The sequence below is a fragment of the Chiloscyllium plagiosum genome, unplaced genomic scaffold (assembly GCF_037043375.1).
Source record: "Chiloscyllium plagiosum isolate Xiang-an unplaced genomic scaffold, Cpla_swu_hap1 HiC_scaffold_18, whole genome shotgun sequence".
Lineage (NCBI taxonomy): Eukaryota > Metazoa > Chordata > Chondrichthyes > Orectolobiformes > Hemiscylliidae > Chiloscyllium > Chiloscyllium plagiosum.
The window spans coordinates 37,349,184-37,372,316 of NW_028270156.1; the positions used below are offsets into that span (position 1 = coordinate 37,349,184).

General features: G+C 38.9%; 1 protein-coding gene across 10 annotated transcripts in view; it reads left to right on the forward strand.

Annotated features, from left to right (window-relative positions):
- The window catches only part of plekha7b (pleckstrin homology domain containing A7b), a 472,905-nt gene that overhangs the window by 409,520 nt on the left and 40,252 nt on the right, over positions 1-23,133 (forward strand). For all 10 annotated transcript variants that reach the window (XM_043705777.2, XM_043705778.2, XM_043705780.2 and 7 more), the window contains 6 exons: positions 2,409-2,517; positions 8,186-8,409; positions 9,178-9,369; positions 10,141-10,258; positions 16,300-16,391; positions 19,574-19,771. In XM_043705777.2, coding sequence (XP_043561712.2) covers positions 2,409-2,517; positions 8,186-8,409; positions 9,178-9,369; positions 10,141-10,258; positions 16,300-16,391; positions 19,574-19,771 — 933 coding nt within the window. The remainder of the gene's footprint in view (positions 1-2,408; positions 2,518-8,185; positions 8,410-9,177; positions 9,370-10,140; positions 10,259-16,299; positions 16,392-19,573; positions 19,772-23,133) is intronic.

The following is a 23,133-nucleotide window of genomic DNA, read 5'->3' on the forward strand; positions in this document are numbered from 1 at the left end:
CAAGGGAATTCATGGTATTTGGGGAAGAGAGGGAAGACCTTCTCCAAAAAGACTGAAAGAACCCTATTTTCATCTAAATGGAATGGCTGGTGCTGGTGACAGGCTCATAATATCACAGGCACCTGCCAGTCCCATTCAGGTCCCACCATTGAGGTGAACATATCAACACATTTATGTATTTTATACTTATTTGGGATCAGTTATCAGTGCTCTCCTTCTGTCAGAGTCTTAAATGTTCTAATTGTTAGAGCATTTTTGTTCCAGCAACAAAGCCCGAGTGTCTCCAATGTATATTCCAAGTGGCTTTGGATTGGCTTCAAAACCTATTTCTAGTTTTAGAATTTGATCCAAGTTGTCATATTTATTTGGTATTCAAGGACAGAAGAGTGCAGCTGCAAGGCAAGTAAGGAAATTCAGAGGACCAGGAGCTTCAGCCTTTGCAGTTGTCCAATGGGTTTGTTTATAATAGAAAATTCAATGCTTCCAATGGAAATTGTTCTTGCACAATGTTTTAGTTGTGGCCTGTTATCTAGTTATGTTGGGAAAGCAAGTTTAGCAACAATGTCTAACTGAGCGTGTGAATACTTTAATGAAGGTCAATTCGCCACAGATACTTTAGTACTTCTAACTGAGACCTCTAATCTGTAAGGATATAAATTTCGCTATTATTGAGGGAGATACAGTTTCAAAGTTACAATTAAGGATATTAGAGTACAGCTCAGGCCAGTTTATCCTGAAATTTGACCTATGCTTTAGCTGATATTCAAGAGCTTAATATTAAAACATGGGTTATAAAATGGGTATAATTGTGATGAGCACATAATTTATCAAAAAGTACACTCTGGAATAAAATTGCTGTGTTGGGATAATTTCTCCCATTGACTCCCTTGAGCTGAACTTGTACTTTATTTGCAACTAAATTGTGTTCTATGCCACTTCTGCACCTGCATTGGCATGAGAATTCTTTATTTTTGTTAAGTGCTTCATTTCAGAAATGTTGGCAAAAGGCGTGGATTCCTAAGCAAACAAGGTACAGCAGGTGTCATCAGTTTTTGTTGACAAAAGCTTGTAGACTTCGGCTATAGCAGTGATGACAGCATAAAATGTAAGGAATGAGAAGTGTACATCTGCTCTGTGGAATATGAAAATATTTTTGACTGGATGAATTGGTAAAAGCTATTGCAACTATTTGTAATGATCAGCGCTTACTGGAGAAAGAAATGATTGGTGCCTGGAATGGACTGTGAAATCACTGGTAAATTCATAGTATTTAATGAACATGAATCCAGTGTAATTGAGTGCAAGGTACAGAGACTGCAATTTTCTTTTTATAAAAAAAACACCAAATGAAGTACAGAACACTGTCAACATAGAATATCAATTGGTGAAGGCCTTGGTGGACAAGACAGCAGAAAACGTAGAGATAATAATGGACAAGTGAGTGAACTGGTGAAAATTGGCAATGAACATTCACATAGAGAAGACCAAAGTTATGAAGATTCTCAGATGTAATGGTGTGAAAGTAGAGCTCAATAGGAGTGGTCCACAGCTGTAATAGGCTTATAGTTTAGTTACTTGGGAAGCATCTGTTCTGAAGGTGGTTACTATTAAAAATTAAATCGGAACTAGAATATCAGTTGTAAAGAACCTTTCTTTAAACATCAAAAATTGCTCAACAAGGGAATAAGTAGAGATTTTTAGAAAATTTTCAAAGTTGTGATTTGAAGAGTCATGTTGTATGTACTGAAATGTGGGCATCCAACATTCTGAAATGGGTCACTTAGAAGTACACAGGATAGTAAAGAAGTTTTCAGGCTGATGATAGAGGGAAAGTTGTAAGCGAAGATAGTCAAGAAAAGGCATCAGTGTCATATTCTGAAGTAAGAGAACTTGTTGAAGGAATGGGTTGAAGGATGATAAGAGGGCTATACAAAGAGGGAAAGAACAAGAATGAGGATATTAGACATCATACATATTTGAAAATTGGATGGTCCTGCAAACAACTGAGGAAGATAACAGAAGACTATAAGGCCTGGGAAAAATGAGCATTGCTTGCCTTTGGATAGATTACTGCTACCTAACATTTTCTTGCATGACTCAACATCAAATGCTACCTTAAAACCCTCCTGTGAATCATCTTCAGACCAGTGCTCGAATTTGTTGGGTTTATATGGTGCAACAGTTATACTGCTTTAAATGACCCTAATGCTCAGATGGGTATTGACTTATCAACAGAGTTTTCATTTTAGTTCTCTATTTGTTATCCATAGTTGTCGTTCAGTTACTTGAACTGAATGTCGGTTTTCTTGTACTGACAAATATCCAGGTAAAATGTTGTTAATTTCGGGCACATGTTGCTTTGTCTCCCTTGAACTTGTAAAGTTGATGACTTGCTTTTCTGAATTCAGGATCAAGAACGGATAAGAAAGGATCTGAGGAGGATTGAGGATGTCATGGCAGGCCTCAGTGTGAATAAGAACAACTATAAAATGATCATTGAATCTATTCAGAATCCTGGTGAGTGCAAGTTTTGAAACTTGTTAGTGCACCATTTTCTTTACCTTCCTACTATAAGTTAACCCCAGGAAGGTAAATGGCATTACTTGAAGAAAAGCAGAACGTTCTGTTTGACAATCCTCCAAATTAAATTGATTTGTCAATCATATTACTAAAATTGGTATGATCTTGTCATGTACAAATTACTTCAAGTATACAATACGTGAAAACCCTGCAAACCTTTCCTGGTTGTGATAGTCATTTGTCATATTTTAGATTTTTTTTGATCTATCTGGAAATAAGTGGTGGACTGTGAATGAAATTGATTTTACAGTTTTACAAATTACTGATTAGTCATCACCTATATTATACATGCTCCCCACAGACAGTAGAGTAAGACCCATGTGACTCGAGCTCCTTCACTGAACCATCATGGTTCACATTCCAGCACTTTTGCTTCTCGCTCACAATGCTGTCAGTGTGGCCCTATATGAGAGGCTTCAGCACAAAATTTCATGCTGGGATTTCAGTGTAGTAATAATGGCAATAAGACATGAGATGCATTTTAAATAGTGTATTTGTGAGAGAGCTCAAAACTGGTACACAAAAGTTAATGCATTCTATCTTACAATTTTAGGTATATTTCCATATTATAATACATTACTCATAAGAACCCAGCTTTTCAGATCACAGCATGTAGGAGCAGAAGTGGGTCATTCAACCCCTCCAGTCTAATCCACTAGACGATATCATGGCTGATCTAATACTCCTGAACGTCACTTTCATACGTTTTCCACCCAGTACTCTTGATTCCATGACTGATCAAAAATCTCCCTATTTTGTCCTTGAGTGTACATAATGACAACTACAGCTCTCTGCAGTAAAGAGTTCTATGTATTCGCTACCCTCGAAATTCTTCCTCATTTCTGACCTAACTGAGCAACCATTATTCTGAGATTATAATCTTTGATGCTAGACTGTCCCACAAGGGAAAACAACTTCTCTGTATTTACCTGAGAAAAGGTAGTCCCTAAGAATCTTAAATGTTTCAACAAGTTTGCTTCTCATTCTTCAAAATTCATTTAGTACAAACCTACCTATTCAACATTGCCTTACAAAACATATTCACCATACTTAGGATCAACCTAGTGAACCTTCTCTGAATGGCCAGCAATGCCTATATACCTTTCCTTTGATGAGAGGATCAAAATTGTTTACAATATTCCAGGTGTCATCTAACCTTGTGCCTTGTATAATTTTAGTAAGATTTCCAGATGTTTATATTCCATAATATTGCTTTGAATAAAAGCAAACACTCCATTTGCTTTCCCTCTTACTTGCTGAACTTACATGGTTTCTTTTTGTGATGTATATATAAGGACTCCCAAATCTCTCTCTGCTGCAGCTTTCTACAGTCTTTCCCTGTTTAAATAATATGCAGATCCTTTATTCTGCCCAAGTGCATAACCTTGCATCTTCCAGTGTTATATCTTACTCACTTAGCTTGTCTACAGCCCTCTGCAGACTCTTTGTCACTATTTGCCTTTCCACTATTTTTGTGCTATACGCATGCTTGGCTACTGTACATTGATTTTCCTCATCAACACATATTGTAAATAGTTGTGGTCACAGCACTGATCCCTGTGGCGTTCCACTAATTACGGTTGCCACCCTGAAAAAAACCCGTTTTTTCCAACTATGTATCTTGTATTAATTAGCCAATCCTTTAACAGAGCTAAAATATTGTATGGGTTTGTAACTGATGAAGTAACTAACATGTGATACCTTATCAATAGCCTTTTGGATATTCCAAATATGTTGCATCCACCGCTTCCCCTGTATGTGTTCTGATTATTTGTCAGCCATGATTTTACGTCTTTCGAAATGCTCTGCGATTACGTTGTTTATAATAGAATGTAATGTTTTCCCAATAACAGATGTAAGACTATAAGAGACAGGAGCAGAAATTAGGCCATTCAGCCCATTTAGTCTGTTCTGCCATTCAATCATGGCTGATACGTTTCTCAATCCCATTCTCCTGCTTTCTCCTCATCATCCCTTGATCCCCTTTACAAGCTAACTTGCCTGTTATTCTGTATTTCTTGTTTCTTCTTTTTGAATAAAGATGTTACATTGGCAGTTTTCTGATTCTTCTGCACTTTTCCAAAATCTAAGAACTCTTGGAAGGTTGCTGCTAGTGCATCCACTATCTCAGTAGCTATTTCCTGTTAAAATCCTAGAGTGCATCCCATCAAGCTTAGAGGACCTATCAGCTTTTAGTTTCCCTTGGACTTTTTCTCTCATGATAGTTATTGTATTCGTTTACTCATCCCCCTTTTGCCCCTTGATTATTTTGTAACTTTCGAATGCTGTAAATATCTTTAGAAGACTGATGTAAACCATTTATTCAACTCTTCTGCCATTTCCTCTTTCCCCCATGCTTTCCCCAGCGATGATCTCAAAGGGTCTTGTGTTCACTTGGGCCCCCCTCTTCCTTTTTATAAATTTAGCGAGTCTCATGTTAATATTACCATCCTAACATTATTCGCACATTTAGCCTCAAAGTTTATTGGTCATCTTTTGATTTTTTAAAAAAACTATATTCATCCTCTGTCTTGCTACTAATCTTTGCCACATTGTATGTTTTTGCTTTTAATTTGATGCTATTCTTATGGATCAGTCCAGACACCATCAAAGTATTGTAAGGAGGTAGCCTAGACCCTAACTTGTATATTTCCTTAAAGGTGAGTGTAAGGTGCTATGTTCTAAATGTGACTCAATTGGTCCACCACTAGGCTTTAGTCGAAACTCACTATTACAACACAGTTAAAAGCAAACAAAGAAGATAAGTTGACATATCTCCAACTCTGTTGAAATACTTAACAAGATACAGTGTTATTTAACCACTAATCATCAACTTTTTCCATATCGATAGCATTCCATGAATGCACCCTTTGGAAAAATTCAATTTAGCAAAACAGTTATGGTTCTCGTGCTGTCTCTCTCCAGTCCAGAAGACAAAAAGAGTCTGTCATTTTTGGTTTTTAAGAGGAAGCCACACTGTCGAAGACTCTAGCAGCTGGGACCTTGACTTTTTAGTTCACAAATCAGCGAGCAACCTTCTAATGAACTGAAAGCAAAACTAAAAGCCTTTATAGGCCTGTGTGAGTCCTGACCCTACCCACTCATGACTCTTCTGTGTCTAGATTTAAAAAAAACACAAAGGGAGAACTCAAAAGCTACTTACCAACTGCTTGTCTGAAGGAGACATTCCAACAACACCATGCAAAACTTCTCTGCAAGAGAACCAGCACGGAATTAAAAGGCACAGTCTCATCACACTATCCTTAACTTCCAATGACCTGATTGGCATATTCCAGACCGAGAATCCTCCTTTCTCACTGGGATATGTTTTTGCTTTGAGCCATGAACTATTTTCTTAAACATCTGCCATTGTTCCTGAGAAGCCTTTGCCTCTTTTCACAGTCCACTCCAGTTAAGTTCCGCCATCACTTCATTGTAATTACTATTCTTTAAGTTTAGGACAACTCTTTTTTTCCTGACCCAAGTTTCTCCCCCTCAGACTGAATGCTAAATGCTCCTGTGTCATAGTCACTGTTTTCTAAGTGATGTTGCACTCTGAGATCATTTATTAAACCTGCTTCATTTCACGCCATCAGATCCAAAGCAGCTTGATCACTAGTTGGATTCCCAATATGTTGTTCTGGGAAGCTAGCTTGTATGAACTCTTCGTTGTGGCTATCTCCATCATTTTCCCAATCTACAGAGGATCCTTGATTATCCAAAGGACACGGGTGGGGAGTATTTCATTCAGTTAATTGAATTCTGGATAGTTGAATGCAGGATAACATTGTTTAGCCAAGCATCAGGACTCGTGATCTTGCCGGATAATCTGATATGCGGATAGTTGAATGCCGGATAATCAAGGTACCTCTGTGTATGAAAGTTAAAGTCAGCCATGATGCATGGACCGTCCTTTATTCAAGTCCTTATTATCTCCTGATTTATTCTCTCCTGCCATGTAACTATTGTGAGGGGGACTATAAACAACTCCATACAGTGTTATTTACCCTTGTTATTTCTAACCTCTGCCCATCTTCAGATCCAAGATCATTTCTTGCTGTTGTATTTATCCCATCCCATACTAACGAAGTTGCTTCACCCTCCTTTTCTCCCTTTCAAAGTTATATACCCCTGAATATTTCAATTAGCTTTGATCTCTTGGTAGCCATATCTCCATTTTGGCTATAATACCATAACCATTAACTTCGATTTGTGCCATTAATTCAATTATTTCATTCCAAATACTGCAGACGTGAAGAACTGAATAATTACGCAGTCTCTCCTCCCCCATTGACCCATTTGCTGCATTTTTCCCAACTTTGTATACTCTATCCCTTCATCTCCAATTCTTGGTATTGTTATCCAAATACATGCCCTGAAATGTTATTTCCTTTTGCTTTGTAAACCTACATTTTCCCCACTCTCAAACCCTCCCCATCCCCAATTAGTTAAGAGCCATCTCTCCAGCCATATTTGTTTGATTCACCAAGGACACTGGATCCAGCATGGTGCCACCTGAACAGCTCACTTCTATGCAAAAATGGATGACAGTGTCCCTTGAACTGAATCCCCATCTGGTTCCAATTTGACCTGCTACTGAAGTGCTGAACGCAGGTACTTTCATTCAGGAGGTTGTAGTTTCAAACAAAGTGAGCAAATTGTGAAGATGTGTTCTCTTGCCTATCAGAGACAAAAACTTTTATTTAGGAAGGACAGTTCAGGTATTGTGCTTGTGTGTTGGGCTCATCCTTCTGCAGATTGACCTGCGTTAGTTCTTAGTCTGGTATTGTTTCAATTTTGCAAATCTCATTTTTTTATTCATAGTCCTTCCATTTCCATACCCACGTCCAGCCTGATGGCCCTGATATTGATTAGATTAGATTAGATTAGATTAGATTAGATTAGATTACAGTGTGGAAACAGGCCCTTCGGCCCAACAAGTCCACACCGACCCGCCGAAGCGAAACCCACCCATACCCCTACATTTACCCCTTACCTAACACTACGGGCAATTTAGTATGGCCAATTCACCTAACCTGCACATCTTTGGACTGTGGGAGGAAACCGGAGCACCCGGAGGAAACCCACGCAGACACGGGGAGAACGTGCAAACTCCACACAGTCAGTCGCCTGAGTCGGGAAATGAACCCGGGTCTCTGGCGCTGCGAGGCAGCAGTGCTAACCACTGTGCCACCGTGCCGCCCACTATCTGTCCTTGTCTTGCCTCTTGCTCATTCCTGTTTCATTGTTCTGCCTTCAAGGCTGTACGTGCAATATCTTAGGCCCTAAGATCTGATATTATCCCATAATCCTCTTTATTTCTCCTCCCCTCACCAAACCCCTCCAAAAGAAATTCTTAATATTTACCTCCTCGTTTGTCTTCATGTCAGCTCATCTGGCTTGGTGTTAAGTTTTGTTTGATAAATCTCCTAAGTCCACCATGGGACATTTGCTAACTTAAACACACTGTATAAATGTTTTGGTTTAACATTTTCAGGAAATGGCCCGAATATAATAATATCCACGAAATGTAAAAGTTAAACTCATATTATAGTTGCTTCTGTACTAATTTGAGATTAAGAATTTAATCACTTGTTCTGCATAGAAAGAGAAACCATGCCTTCAGTGCCTTCCTCAATGGTGCCTTCAGTAATGAATACATTCTCAGTGAAAGAGGGGCGAACTGGCATGCAGCTGAGTCCCTCAGTGAGTCCAGTGCTGTCACCTCCAGAGCCTGTGGAAACACAATTTCAACCTCAACAACAGCCTGTTAATCTGCCACCATTCAAACCTCAACCTCTGCCTCAGTTCAGACAACATCTAACGGTGGTAAGTCTCTCCATAAATCTGCCAAGGCTAGAATAATAATATTAAAATAATACAGCAAGATTCTTGCATGAATCCTGTTAATCAGAATTTTCTGGTCAAGCTTCAAACATGCTTGTAAAAGTCTTAAACTTTCATGTTTTGAGAACAGGAAATGGCCATTTAATCCAATTAGATCTCAATGTCAACTTTTCATCATTTCTTTCAATTGTTGCTTTACTGAGGGATACTGAATTTCTTGAAACTCATTTGTTCTGACTGTTGTAATTGCTTTACATGGAGACTTATTTCATAAACAAGAATGGAAATTGCTGAAAAAACTGGCAGCATCTGTGGAGAGAAATACCAAGTTAACGTTTTGAGTCAAGTGACCCTTCTTTAGATTTGAAACATTAATTCTGCATACTCTTCACAAATGCTGCCAGACCTGAGTTTTCCCAGCAATTTCTGTTTTTGTTTCTGATTTCCAGTATTCACAATTCTTTGAGACGTATTTCATGTTTACAATTGGTGTATCATTGCTCTGTTTGAAATCCCTCCTTGATCTTAAATTATCTATGTCAATGTTCTTGAATTTATTAATTTGTTTCAATCAATTCTTGTTGCATTCTTCATAGTTTTGATAATTATTGTTACTTCTGGTTATCTAATCTTGTTCAATGACTCAAGAGTCCTGAGATATGATATCCTTGTGGTTGGCTTAAATCAATGTACAGAGATGTATATGCCAACAGATTTAAAAATAAAAATCTTATTAAATATTCCTCATAGCTAGAGGATCAAGCTCCACCTCGACCACCTCTCCCTCACATGTATAGCCCTGATGATGAACCACCAGTTGTACCACCTCTTCCAAAAGATGCTACAGTCATCAGGCATACATCAGTCAGGGGACTGAAACGCCAATCTGATGAAAGGAAGAGAGACCGGGAGTTTGGCCAATATTTGAATGGAGATTACAAAGTAAGCAAATGAAGTGAAACTTTCCACTGATAGCAAGAGGATAACTATTAGCATTCTATGAAGGTATATGGTGAAAACCAAAGTTTTATTTTCCTCAATGGCTTTTTTAAACAATCTGCGTGTACAAGACAGAGTTTTAAATATTTAGCCAATTTAAAACAAAATTTGGTTGTCTGAAGAGAGTCTAGTTTTGCACTTTGCAAAGCAATTATGGATGAGAAATGCAATGTGACCCTTGTGCATTCATTCTTCTAAAACAACCGAAACGTTCTGCCATTTCTGCATCTAGCTGTTCATGAAATGGCTCAGGCTTTTCAATTCCAATGTTTTGCCTGGAAGTCATTTCACGTGTTGTTTACTCTTCTTGTTTTGCAAACCTTTCTGATCATCCATTTTACTTTCTAAACAGCTAAATTTTGTGTCCCTTCCCGCAGCTTGATTTAGAGTAATATTCCATATTATTTCTTCCCTTCATTTAACTTTCCTGTGTATAAAGCCACCTCCCTGGAGCATGTTTCCTGGCTGAAATGCTAAATTCCTGCCAGTAGGATCATTGATTTGCGATCAATTTAGTAATCAGTTACTCGAGATCTGTTTAACTGGTCCATTTTGCAGATTAATCAAATAATATTACAGATTGTGAAAAAGAATCTATTTGGATGTCATCTGTCAACTGATTATTAATATCATTTATAATCTGTTTACAGTAAAAATGTTTGTGGACAAACTCTGCCTCAATTCTGACATGTTAAATTTATTACTTTGTTTCAGACTGAACTGCGTACTTACATGAGTGAACCTGAACTCATATCACTTGGGAATGGCCTCAACAGGTCCACGGCTGGAGCCTTTGGCCTAGACAATGGTTTGCAGACACTGCCTGGTAAAGGTATGTTTGGACACTTAGTAAATTCAGCAGGCAGTGAAGAAGGCAAATGTTACGTTGGTCTTCGTAGCAAGGGGATTTAAGCATGGAAGCAAAGATGTGTTGCTGTAATTTTGCCGAGCCTTGGTGAGACCGTATCTGGAGTATTGTGTCTCTTTATCTAATGAACGATGCTCTGTTCATGGAGGTATCGCAACAAAAGTTCACTAGACTCTTTCCTGGGATGGGAGAACTGAAAAATAAAGAGGTAGTGGGTCAGTTACGACTATAAATAAAACATAAATAGCTGGAAATTTCTGCAGGTTTGGTTGCATCTGTGGAGAGAAATCAGAGTAAATGTTTCAGGTCCAGTGACCCTTCTTCAGAACTGATGTTAGCTCGGAAAAGGTTTGTTTTCATGCAGAAGATAGGGTGTCCGGCGGGGATAAGGAGTAAATAATAAGTGGAGATAGAGCCCAAAGAGAGGAAAAAGAAACAGTTGGACAGACAAAGGAATGGATAATGGTCAGTTTAGGAGAATGAATAGCTGCTAATGGGGACAACTGGTGCCTAACAATGGGTTGTGTCTCATAGTAGACCATGTGATCTCAAGGTTTTGTATGGGGAGGTTAGGATAAACATGTGGAAGGAGGTGCTTCAAGCCCAAAAATTGTTAAACGCCATATTGAATCCAGAAGGCTGTCGAGTTCCCAAATGGAAAATGAGGTGCTGTTCTTCCAGCTTGTGTTGAGCTTCACTGGAGACTGCAGCAAGCCTGAGACAGACATGTTGGCCAAGGGCCAAGGTGGTGTATTGAAGTGGCAAGCAACTGGAAACTTAGAGTCTTTCTCGAGGACAGAACACAGATGTTCTGCGAAGCGGTCACCCAGTCTATGTTTCATTGCCCCACATGAAGAGGAGACCACATTGTGAGCAGTGAATGCAGTCAACTAGATTGAGTGAAGTGCAGGTAAAGTTCTACTTCATCTGGAAGGTGTGTTTGAGCCCTTGGATACTGAGGAGGGAGGAGGTAAATGGGCACAGGTTACACCTTCTGCAGTTGCAGGAAAAGGTGCAGTGGGGGGGATGTTGAGAGTGAAGGAGGAATGGACCAGGATGTGCCAGAGGGAACAGTCTTTGCAGGGAAAAGGGGAGGGGAGGGAGGTATGTGTCTGGTGGTGGCATTCCATTGGAGGTGGTGACTAATGGTCCTCTGGATGTGGATGCTGCTGGGAAAATAGGCAAGGACAAGGGCCAATTGCTGTTGTGGGAGGGGACAGCGGGGTGAAGGCTGAAATGCAGTAGATGAGTTGGACCCAGCTGAGGGCCCTGTCAACTATGGTGCTAGGGAATCCTTGGTGGAGGCAGAAGATGGATATTTTGGAGGTCACCTAGATGAAGTTGGCGTCATCTCCTTTACTACCACCCTATCTTCTACATAAAAACTATCCTTTTCCTAACTACTGTCAGTTCCAAAGAAGGGTCACTGGACCTGAAACATTTAACTCTGGTTTCTCTCCACAGATGCTGCCAAACCTGCTCAGTATTTCCAGCATGTCCTATTTTATTTCTGAATTCCAGCACTTTTTTTTTTTGTTTTTCTGGTTAGGACTAGATTCACTGGAGTGTAGAAGAATGAGGTAGTGGGTGGATCTCATAAAAACCTATCAAGTTATAATAGAACTAGGCAGGGTAAGTGCAAGGAGGATGTTCCCATTGACTGGGGAGTCTGGAACCAAGCGTTATAGTCTAAGGATACAAGGTAGGCCATTTAGGACTGAAACGAGGAGAAGTGAGCTGTGGAATTCTCTGCTGCAGAAGGCTGTTGAGGTTAATGTTTTCAAGCAGGGGCTAGATATAATTCTTAGCATGAAAGGGATTAAAGGGTATGGGAAATAGCAGAGACAAGCAGCTAAGTTAGATGATCAGCCATGATCATATCAACAGCTGTGCAGGCTAGAAGAGCCAATTAGCTTACTATTTTCTGTTTATAAATAGTCAAGAAATTTACTTCTCCAATTCATGTTTCTCCACAGTTGAAGGATTTTGTTTCTTGCATAGCTTTGCTTTAACATGTGCCTTCCAATGCCAGGTCTGCATGTGCACGTGTGAGAGCAAACATTAGGTGTAGAAAGCTTATTCTACAGCAAAAGTAATCTCAGCCAGACAGAGTATCCAACTATCAACCCTTAATGTTCAGTGACATTACCAATGCTATGTTCTCTACTGTCAACATCCTAGAGCCTTCAATTGACCAGAAACTTAACTGGACCAATCATATAAATACTGTGACTACAAGGGCATGTCAGAGGCTAGGAATTTCAGAGTTACTCCCCTCCTGATCCCTCTAGTTTCTGTCCACCATCTATAAGGCAAAAGTCAGGGTGTAATGGAATTATCTCCATATTTGCCTAGATAAATACAGCTGAAACAGCACTAAAGAAGCTTAACGCCATCCAAGATAAAGCAACCCCTTGATTGGCATCACATTCACCACATCAGCAGTTGCTTCCACCAACATAGTGTGACAGCAGTGTGTGCTGTTGATGAGATGCTGTTCAATAACTCATCAAGGTTCTTTGACGGCACCTTCCAAATGTGTGACTTCGACATTGTCCACCAAGATGATGTTTGGCATGCTTTCTTTTATTGGTCAGATCATTGAGAATGGGAGATGGGAGGTCATTGGTTAGGCCACTTTTGGAATATTGTGTGCAATTCTGGTCTCCCTCCTATCGGAAGGATCTTGTGAATCTTGAAATAGTTCAGAACAGATTTACAAGGATGCTGCTTGGGTTGGAGAGCTTGAGTTATAAGGCTAGGCTGAATAGGCAGGGTCTCTTTTTTTTCTTGGAGCATTGAAGGCTGAGGGGTGACCTTATAGAGGTTAATAAAATAATGAAGGACATAGGGTAAATGTCAAGGTCTTTGCCCTGGAATGGGGGAGTCCAGAACTAGAGGGCATAGGTTTAGAGTGAGAGGAGAAAAATTTTAAAAGGGTCCTAAGGGACAAATTTTCCATGCAGAGGATGGTGCATGTTTGGAATAAGCTGCCAGAGGAAGTAGTGGAAGCTGGTACAGTTACAACATTTAGAAGGCATCTGGATATTTATATGAATAGGAAGTGTTTAGAGGGATATGGGCTAAGTACTGGCAAATGGGACTAGATTAAGTTAGGATATCTGGTCAGCATGGGCAAGTTGGACCAAAGGATCTATTTCTGTGCTATACATCTCTCTGACTCTATGGCAGCAGATGCATCTGCAAGCTCCCCTCCAATCCACTCACCATCCTGAGTTGGGATTATGTCATGTTCCTTCACTGTTATTAGGCGTAAATCTTGGATCTCCTCCCTTAAAGCCCTGTGGGTAACAAACTAGACTGATTCAAGAAGGCAGCTCATGACATCTTCTCCCGGATTGTTGGGAATCAACCGTATGTCTGACTGCACCTAATATCATATGAACACTTAAAGGCTGGTTCTAAGGTTATAGTATTCTGCTGCTGCTTAGCTGAGAGCAGTTTCCTGCAAATAGACTGAAGATTAAATGTAATTTTTCTGTTTTCCGTTCCTCGGCTAGCAATGTACGTAACTAGTTGAAGTATTGTTGAAGAGTAGTGTTATAAGATGTGAAAAACTGTTGTAGTGGGGGAGGTAGTGCCGACCAATGATAGTGCAAGTCTGCACTTCCATTCATGCTGCAGTGAGAGTCAGAGCAGAACCCAGGATTTTCACAAGGTGAAAATGGAAAGGTAAAATCAGCTCATGTCACAACCATTGTTGCTAGTAGTTTCTGGGTTCACAAAGTAATATTGGCAGACCTAGATCGTCCGTATGCCATCACAGCAATGTCTGGCACATGCCAAGTGACCTTAGGAAAGAATTTCTCAGGATAATATTTCAGAAGGATTCAATAGCAAGATACCCATATAATTGCTTACAGTGGGATGAAGTGTCATATCGGGTGTGATAATTAATAATGGGAAACAATGGTCCTTCTAAACTGCATGGCTGCGCTTGTGCACAGCTGCTGCAAGGTTCCATGCACAGTGATCAACACTGGCATGCCCATCGCTGCATTCACTGCATTCTGGAATTCACTGTCATACGCAGACCTTGGAGACAGAAATAGAAGTCAAGGGAATGCTCGTGGGAAGGTAAATGGTGATGCTGACACAAGGAGTCTACAAATGGATGTAGCTCAGTGAAGTGAGGGTGCAAGACCATGGCAGGTGGACAATAATGTGGGGGGAATGGCAAGAAAATAGAGAAACTGAATGTTAGTTAAATGGGCAAAGGCTACAGAAAGCTGTAGCACATAGACTTGGGAGTCCTCATGCATAAATAAAAAAACAAGTTGGCATATTAATACAGGAGATAAATGGAATTTTGGCCCTGATTTCAAAGACAATGGATAACTTACTAAAACTGTAACCAGTTAGGCCACAGCTGGAATACTGTGAACGGTTTTGGTCCCCTCATCTAAGAAAAACATACTGGCATTAGAAGCAGTAGAGAGAAGATTCACTAGGATTATCCTGGTATAGAATCCTGGGTCTTGAGGTGTGCTTGTGCAGTTTGGGCATGTCCTAAATGGAGTTTAGTAGAATGTGAGAGGGGATCTTATTGAAAAATACAGGATTCTTACAGGGTGGGGGACTCAACAGGGTAGATTTAGACAAGTTGTTTCCTCTTGAGGGAGATCCTAGGACCAGAAGGTATCATCTGAGGAAGGGCTCACCCAGTTAGAATGAAGATGAGGAATTTGTTGTAAGGAGAGTAAATCAGTGCAAATCTTTATCAGAAAAGAACGGTCAAGGCTAGGTCATTAAGTAAACGCGGAGTTGAAATAGTCAAGTTTTTTTGATCAATATGGGAATCAGGGGTTATGGGAAAAAAGCAGTAAAGTGGAGTTGAGGATTATGACATCAGAAATGATCTCCTTGTGGGATGGAACAGACTCTATGGCTGAATGCCCTACTTCTCTTTTGCTTTGATATTTTAAAACTTGGGCTCTTATGAATAACATATACAATATGCAAGAATTAGAATGTATCCTAGCTACTTAACTTTGATAGTAAGGACTGACTGCAGATGCTGGAAATCCGAGTCAATAAAATGTGGAGCTGGAAAGAGACAGCAGGTCAGACAGCATCTGAGGAGCAAGAAAGTCAATATTTCGGGTGAGGACCCTTCAAGACCCTGCTCGACCGATGCTGTCTGACCTGTTGTGCGTTTCCAGCTCCACATTTTATTAACTTATTATTTTGGTGTCTGAATTTCTTATCAGTAATAAGGAAGGCCATTTAAACTTAAATATGTCATTCTGTAATTTGAAGGTCCAGTTGGAAACTCCTTACCCCAGAATTGGAAATAGACCCAGAAACTTTAACAAAATAACTTTAAATAGTTGTTCACCTAATTTCTGGACTCTTCCCTTCATGAATTTTGGTCTGACTCATTAATGTTTGGTTTCTCTCTCTCAAATTGCTTATGGCTGTCTTGTCCAAATGGTCATTATTCACATGTGAGATTTGACTGAATTTTTGTGCAAGTGAAAATAGTACAGGGGGCCTGAATCCAGAACACCCATCTGAGATCCTGGCCCCTCGCCATTTTGACGAGCAGGAAATTAAGATGGATTTTGATTACACGTGCATAGGTTAACAAAGTAACTGCATGTGGTCAAGTGCAACTCACTTCATTTTCATTGGGTGCCCTAAATGTGACTTGTGCACTTTTGACCTAGTGGAAGAATGTCTAAAATGACGGGTGTTGCTTTTGGAGAGATATCATACTCTTTTGGTAAGTAAGTAACCCAGCTGAGATCATCAAACTCATTCAAGGTTGTCAGTTGAGCCTAGGTGGTTCACAATCTGCATGATTCTACCATGGGTTCCGTGGTTTTTGAACTATTAATTTTGTACAAAATTAAATTTCTTAATTTTGTTACAACATTTTGGCAGGATAGTTCCCTGTATTGTATTATTTAGACTCTTTATTTGCACAAAGTTACAGAACAAGTCATTTTCAGGAACATTAATTTCCATCTTATTATTCCCAGGATTGTCGTCATCTAACTCAGGGCTACAGCAATCATCAACCATAGCATCTTTTGTCACACTTAGGCGGAAAAATGATGAAATTAGTTCTAAGGTAAACTATCTTTTAGTTTGTTTCTAATTTGGCTTGCATTTGCATTTTCCGTTCAGGATCGATGGTGGACATATTAACTTTGAAGCGTTAACTGGAGGTGCTCAGAACTATAATTGTAATCTATCTTCTCCCAAACTTGAGAGAAAACATTTTACATTGTCTGACACCAAGGCGAGATGTACATAGATATCTTGGGTGGTAGTAGTAATTTCAATTGTTGAATTGAGAACATTACACAAGAAGTTTTGTTTTTATTAATTCACAGGTTGTGGGTGTCACTGGAGAGGCCAGCATTTATTACCAATCCCTAAATGTCCAGGTTAAGTGTCAACCACATTGCTGTGGGTCTGACGTCACATGTAGGCCAGACCAGCTCAGGATGGCTGAAGGACATGAGTAAACCAGATGTGTTTTTCTGATACTTGTCCATGTTTAGTGGTCATTACTAGGCTATTAATTCCAGATAATTCTGGATGTAGGTTTGCTCGCTGAGCTGGAAGATTCATTTTCAGATGTTTCGTCACTATATGCGGTAACATCTTCAGTGAGCCTCCGGACGAAGCACTGCTGGTGTTTCCTGCTTTCTATTTATATGTGTGGTTTCCTTGGGTTGGTGATGTCAGTTTCTGTGGTGATGTCATTTCCTATGGTGATTTCATTTCCTGTTCTTTTTCTCAGGGGGTGGTAAATGGGATCTAAGTCAATGTGTTTGTCGATAGAGTTCTGGTTGGAATGCAATGCTCCTAAGAATTCTCGTGCATGTCTCTGTTTGGCTTGTCTGAGGATGGATGTGTTGTCCCAGTCGAAGTGGATGCCCTTCCTTATCTGTATGTAAGGATACTAGTGAAAGAGGGTCATGTCGTTATAAAATTTACAAAGTACCATGCAAGAATTGTAACAAGCACTACATTGGACAAACAGGCAGAAAACTAGCCACCAGGATAGATGAATATCAACTTGCCACAAAACGACATGTCCCCCTCTCACTCATATCCTTTTGTACTGATAAGGAAGGACACCAATTCAACTGGGACAACACATCCATCCTCGGGCAAGCCAAACGGGGACATGCACGAAAATTCCTAGAACCGTGGCATTCTAACCAGAACTTAATCAACAAACACTTTGACTTGGATCCCATTTACAATCCCCTGAGGAAAAAAAAAATATGTCACCACGGGAAATGACATCACCGACCCAAGGAAACACAAACAAATAAAAAGCAGGAAACACCAGTAGTGCTTTGTCCGGAGGCTCACTGAAGATGTTACCTAGTATGGTGATGAAATGTCTGAAAACGAACCTCCCAGCTCAGTGAGGAAACCTATATCCAGAACCTCAACCTGAGCCACAAATCTTCTCAAAACTTGCTAATTCCAGATAGCTTTTGAATTCAAAGTCCACTGTCTATCATGGCAGGATTTGAATGTGGGCCCCCAGAATGTTACCAAGTCTCTAGATAATAATAGTCTTGCGATAATACTTCTAGGCCATCACCTCCCCTTATGATACTGACTGTTGTACATTTTTCTTGATTTAATGTGCTGAAACTGAAGCATTGTGTATTCTCACTGATAACATTGGAAATTGTTTAGCGAGCACATTAAAATGATGCAGTCCATACCCTCCCAATTTTTACTAGTTATGGATTTAAAAAGTACCTGTGCATCAACGCACATGTTTCATTTTGAAAGCGTCTTCCTTAAATAAAAACAAATAATTATATTTGTGTTCCCACTACAATCTGTCATGTTTTCTATTTTGAAACTTGAGGAAAGAATCTGGAAATACTGAATCCAATATGGGCAGATATTAGTGCAGCTGATTCGACTTAGAGATTTTAGGATTACAACTTTCTTCTTGTAAATTCTGAGTCTGATTCTCTTGAAGGTTTCTAGGAATTGACTTTGTTTTCTCCTTTGCACCAATTAATCGAACATGTTATAATGTCAAGTCACCTACTTTCTGGGGTGGCATGGTGGCTCAGTGGTTAGCACTGCTGCCTCACAGCGCTAGGGACACTGGTTCAATTCCCGCCTTAGGCGACTGTGTGGAGTTATACAATCTCCCCATGTCTGCGTGGGTTTCCTCCAGGTGCTCCGGTTTCCCCCCTCAATCCAAAGATGTGCTGGTCAGGTGAATTGGCCGCATTAAATTGCCCGTAGTGTTGGGTGCATTAGTCGTAGGTATATATAGGGTAGGGGAATGGGTCTGGGTGGTGCCTCTTTGTGTGGGCTTGTTCGGCCGACGGGCCAGTTTCCTTACTGTAGGGAATCTAACCTTTTGAAACATTGTAATGCAAATTTTTCAGTTGTAGTCTTCCCTAACACACACCATCTGAGCCTCAGAATCATCAACAAAACTTTCCAAGTGAAATACCAGGTAAAAAGCTATTGCAGTATCGGTGATAAGTAGGAATGTGGAGTTGAGATTACTGTCAGATCAGCCATTGTCTTGTTAAATGGCAAACTGGCTTGAGAAGAAACATGGCCTACTCCTGCTCCTAATTTGTATGTTCATTTGAGTAACATTTTAGAAAAAAATAATTTGCTCATTTTACTTTAAGCAATTACTTTTGCATGTTTCCAAGTCTGCTGTTCTAAGTCTGTGATTGCTAGGAACTTGGATGTTTAGTAGTTTCACATGCTGCTTGGTAAGAGGATTTCTGCATGTGCTATTAGTTTTGTTGTCGGTAAATCTGCTTATTAAGAGGCTCCTGTGGTGTCAAATATGTCAAGTCATTATGATTCCATCCAGTTTTTTTTTGCCTTTCCCAACACTAGTTGCCTTCTACTATCCCTCCCGCTCTTCAAACACAATCCGACACACCAGCCCCAAGTGTGATTCTTGGGTACTGTATTTGGAGTTTGCTGTACTACCTACATTGTAACCTCTGGACAGAATATTTGTTGAGAAATATCAGGTCAATAAAAAATTGCAAAGATTTCACTTACCAATCAATAATTTTAATTGATTCAAGAAAAAGATTTGATAAGTGAATAATTATTCACCAAAATGATGACTATTTAGTTCGCAATAATGGATTAATTCCTTCTGTAAAAGAAATTCCCACAATTGTTTTGAACAATATTACAAATTGGAATTATTATAAAATCCTGGTTTGTGTAAAAGATTTAACAACCTCTCACCCCTCTTTCCTCATGTTTTTCTTGTTTGTACAGGAAAGGCCAAAAAGTGCCTTGGAGCGTCTCTATGGAGAACACCAAAGAGGCAGAATGAGTGCAGAGGAACAGTTGGAACGTATGAAGAAGCATCAGAAGGCTTTGGTTCGTGAGCGAAAGAGAACGCTGAGTCTTGGAGAACGACACTCCACATCATCTCGGACCTCTTCCAGACCAGTCTCTGTTGATGCTGGCTCAGTACGTTAGTTTGTCCAGAAAGTACAATAGCAAATAAGGAATGCCATAGCTGCAAAGAATAGGATGTACTGTATATTCCTTCCATAAGAAGGATCCATCTAAATAATGGCACTGATGAGATGAACATTCTGTTCAATATAATCTGAAGGGATTATTGCAAAGTATTAGCAATTACACCATAATTAGTAAAATGACTAGCTGCTCATTTTCATCAGCTGCAAAATGTGAGGAGGTTATTTGGCATAACTGCAGGTAAGTTGGTAAGAGGACTGTGCTGTTGGAGTAGTATTTGAATGTTATTAGATGGTTTTGGATTTGGAATAATATTTCACTGGAAAAAGGGAATCATAGAATGTGCTTTCACTATAACCCAGATAGTTAACACTGACCAGCGTGAGCCTTTCAAAATCTGTGGCAGGTTTTTGAACAGAAATTATTTTTTAATTAAACTGGAAAATGAAATTATTTTTGAAAACAATTTCTAAAATTTGGAATGGCCAAATATGCCATTTTGAACTTGAAAAATGTTTCCTTAAACTGTACTAGGAAACATATCTGTGCGTAACTTTTGCTGAGTATCAATGTCCAAACATTTTCAACTAAACACTTTATTTCCTTTATCAAATAGTAAAGTGATTTAAGTAATTCTAGTTATCAATGCTTATCGATCAAACAAATAGATCTTTATGAATTGATAGTAAAGTTCTGTACTGTTGAATTCGGATTTTCACCTGCAGTTGCTGATAAGGCTCATTGTTCCTGTAGGGATTGCTAAAGGGATTTAACAGCAATGCTGCAGTTAGTACAATTGATATGTTGCTTCCTTAGATGAAATCTTGTCAGTGAATGGAGATCCTTCACCACAACTAACCACGTGCAATTAAACCACTCATTGATAGTTAACCTAGAATTCAGCATTAGATTTGTAGTAGACTTACCAATGATATTGTACACTCTACATTTTGAGAATCCTGTATAGCTGAATCAATGCACAAGTTACCCAACTGTTGGCAATCTCTTGCCCTTTCTCATGCTTTCATCATTAAGATCTTTACTTGCTTGTCTGTAATATCTAACCAAATAATTTGTCTTTTGTGTATTACCAGGCCTCACTGTGTTTATGTGTAACAATGCATTGTGGTGCTTGAATAGTAATGCAATGCTTGCGACCCTTTTTAGGTCCTTACTCTGTGTCTATTCCTTTTTTGGGTCTAAAATTAAAAAAAAAAAAAATTCACTTTAGTTTGTGCTTAAGCTAAACAGTTAACAAGTTACTGAATATTTCTAACATCCTTAGTAGGTAGAAAGTTTTTAATGAGTGGCACTGTTCATATCAAGTGTCCATGCATCCCTGCTTCAGTTGGCTTTTAATCTAGTTAAATTGTAATGGATTAATATAACACATTGATAAATTGTGAGGTGCAAATTGTTCCATTACCATGGGTTATTTTAAATTTAGAAGAAGTCTGAATTCATAACTTTCAATTATATTTCGAAGTAGCAGCTTTCAGTTATCAGCAGCAATTTAGACACTTTTGAAGACTGCCTGTTTAATGTATAGTGTTCAGCAGATGTTGGCACTAGGTACAAAATCACTGCCTATCTCTGGAATGAATCCGCAGTTGAACCCAACATCTGGAGAGGTCAAGAATGGGACAAACAAAAATCCACTTGGAACCAAATTGTGAAACAAATAATTTAATTGCCTTGTGTGTTTTGCAGAAGTGCCCTTATTTAGTAAATTTATTGTCTGCACTTTTAACAAATGATCTTGTACATACATTTTCTGGTTTCCTAACATTTGTTAGTTTTTTATTTCACATAAAGAATAACCAGATCCAAAATGTATACTGTAAAATTCCATGTGTAGATTGCCTCTCATTATTGGATTATTACATCTAACTAGAAAGGTACCATCTGTATACTAGTGCAAGTATTTTTTTTTTAAAGAAGTCTGCAATTTTTAACCAAAATAACCACTATAAATGTAGGATGCAATTTGTACATAGATATGATTTGTTATCTGGATTTTATGGTAGCTAATTAGCAAATGATACAACATAGTTGTGAAATATAGGTGCTATTTATTTGTTACCTAATTATTGTTTCTCGCATCAAATGTAGTTTCATATTACATAAAAAGTAAATAAATCTGATAATTAAGATATTAATCAATCCGTGATGGATTTTCCTGATCATTATGAGTAATCTGTGTAAATGTATTTTTATGTACTGTTGATTAATTCCATCACACTGAGGCCTGGTTCTAGGTACAAACTGTTCATCTCTTAATGCCTTCTTGCACAAACACACAGATGCGCACAAACAAATGGAATAGAAATGGGAAAACTTGCATGTCAGGGTAGCATTCTTACAATGGAAAGGATCATCTTGTGGCTTCGTGCATCTAAAAACTAAACAAGATATATGAATGTATTCTGTCTCAGAATGATTGAAAGTTTATATGGCCTTGGAACAAAGTGGTGAAATTTCTTTTCTTTACTTCACTTTTCCTTATTTATGTCACATTTTGGTACTTGTGCATTTTCAATTCAGTTACAAGGAGTGATTGAACTATTTGCTGAACATGAGCAAAATGGTGTTGTTGGTGACCACAACAATTATGTTTAAATATGGCTTTAAGTCATCAGTTGTCTGTGCTTTTGAGAATGTTTTATAGCTATGCTCTGAAGAAAGTCTACAAATTATTTTTATGAATTTAGTACTTTGTGTATATTTTGTACACAACTGGCTAGTTTTAAATGAGGAAAGGTATGTTTTACGCTGTTAAACTTCATTAGTTGTACAAGCATGTAGTGTAGTTTGTATCTTCAAAATAATTAGTTGCACTCCCAAATTAGATATAGTTTCACTTAATTTTCTATATTACTATGCAGTCAAAGTGTACTCAAATTAACTAAAAGCTGTTGTTAGCTTGTTTGAATCATATTTTTACAGTGCAAGTTCCCTCAAGCACAGATTTTGAATGTGAAAGAAGATTTTTAATATACATCGTGTTGCAAAAGGCATTGAGATGGTCAACATTTATTGCCTGGTTCTAATTTTCCTCCAGAATTTCCAAAGCCTTCTGATGTGATGTTGTTTGGTAGAAATTTTGACCCAGTAACAATGAAGAAATAGGGAAATATTTCCACTTCTGGATCGTATGCGTTAAAGGGAGAATTGCAGATGGTGGGGTTCCCATATGCTTGTTGTTCTGAACAGTGTAGCTCCTGTGTTTTTATTTTCATGATGCAGTTGAAGAAACTTTGTTGAGCTGCTGCTGTTATTCTAGGTTGCAGTCTGCAGCCATGGTGTGCTGGTACTCGATGGAATGAATGTTTGTGATGAATGGGATATCC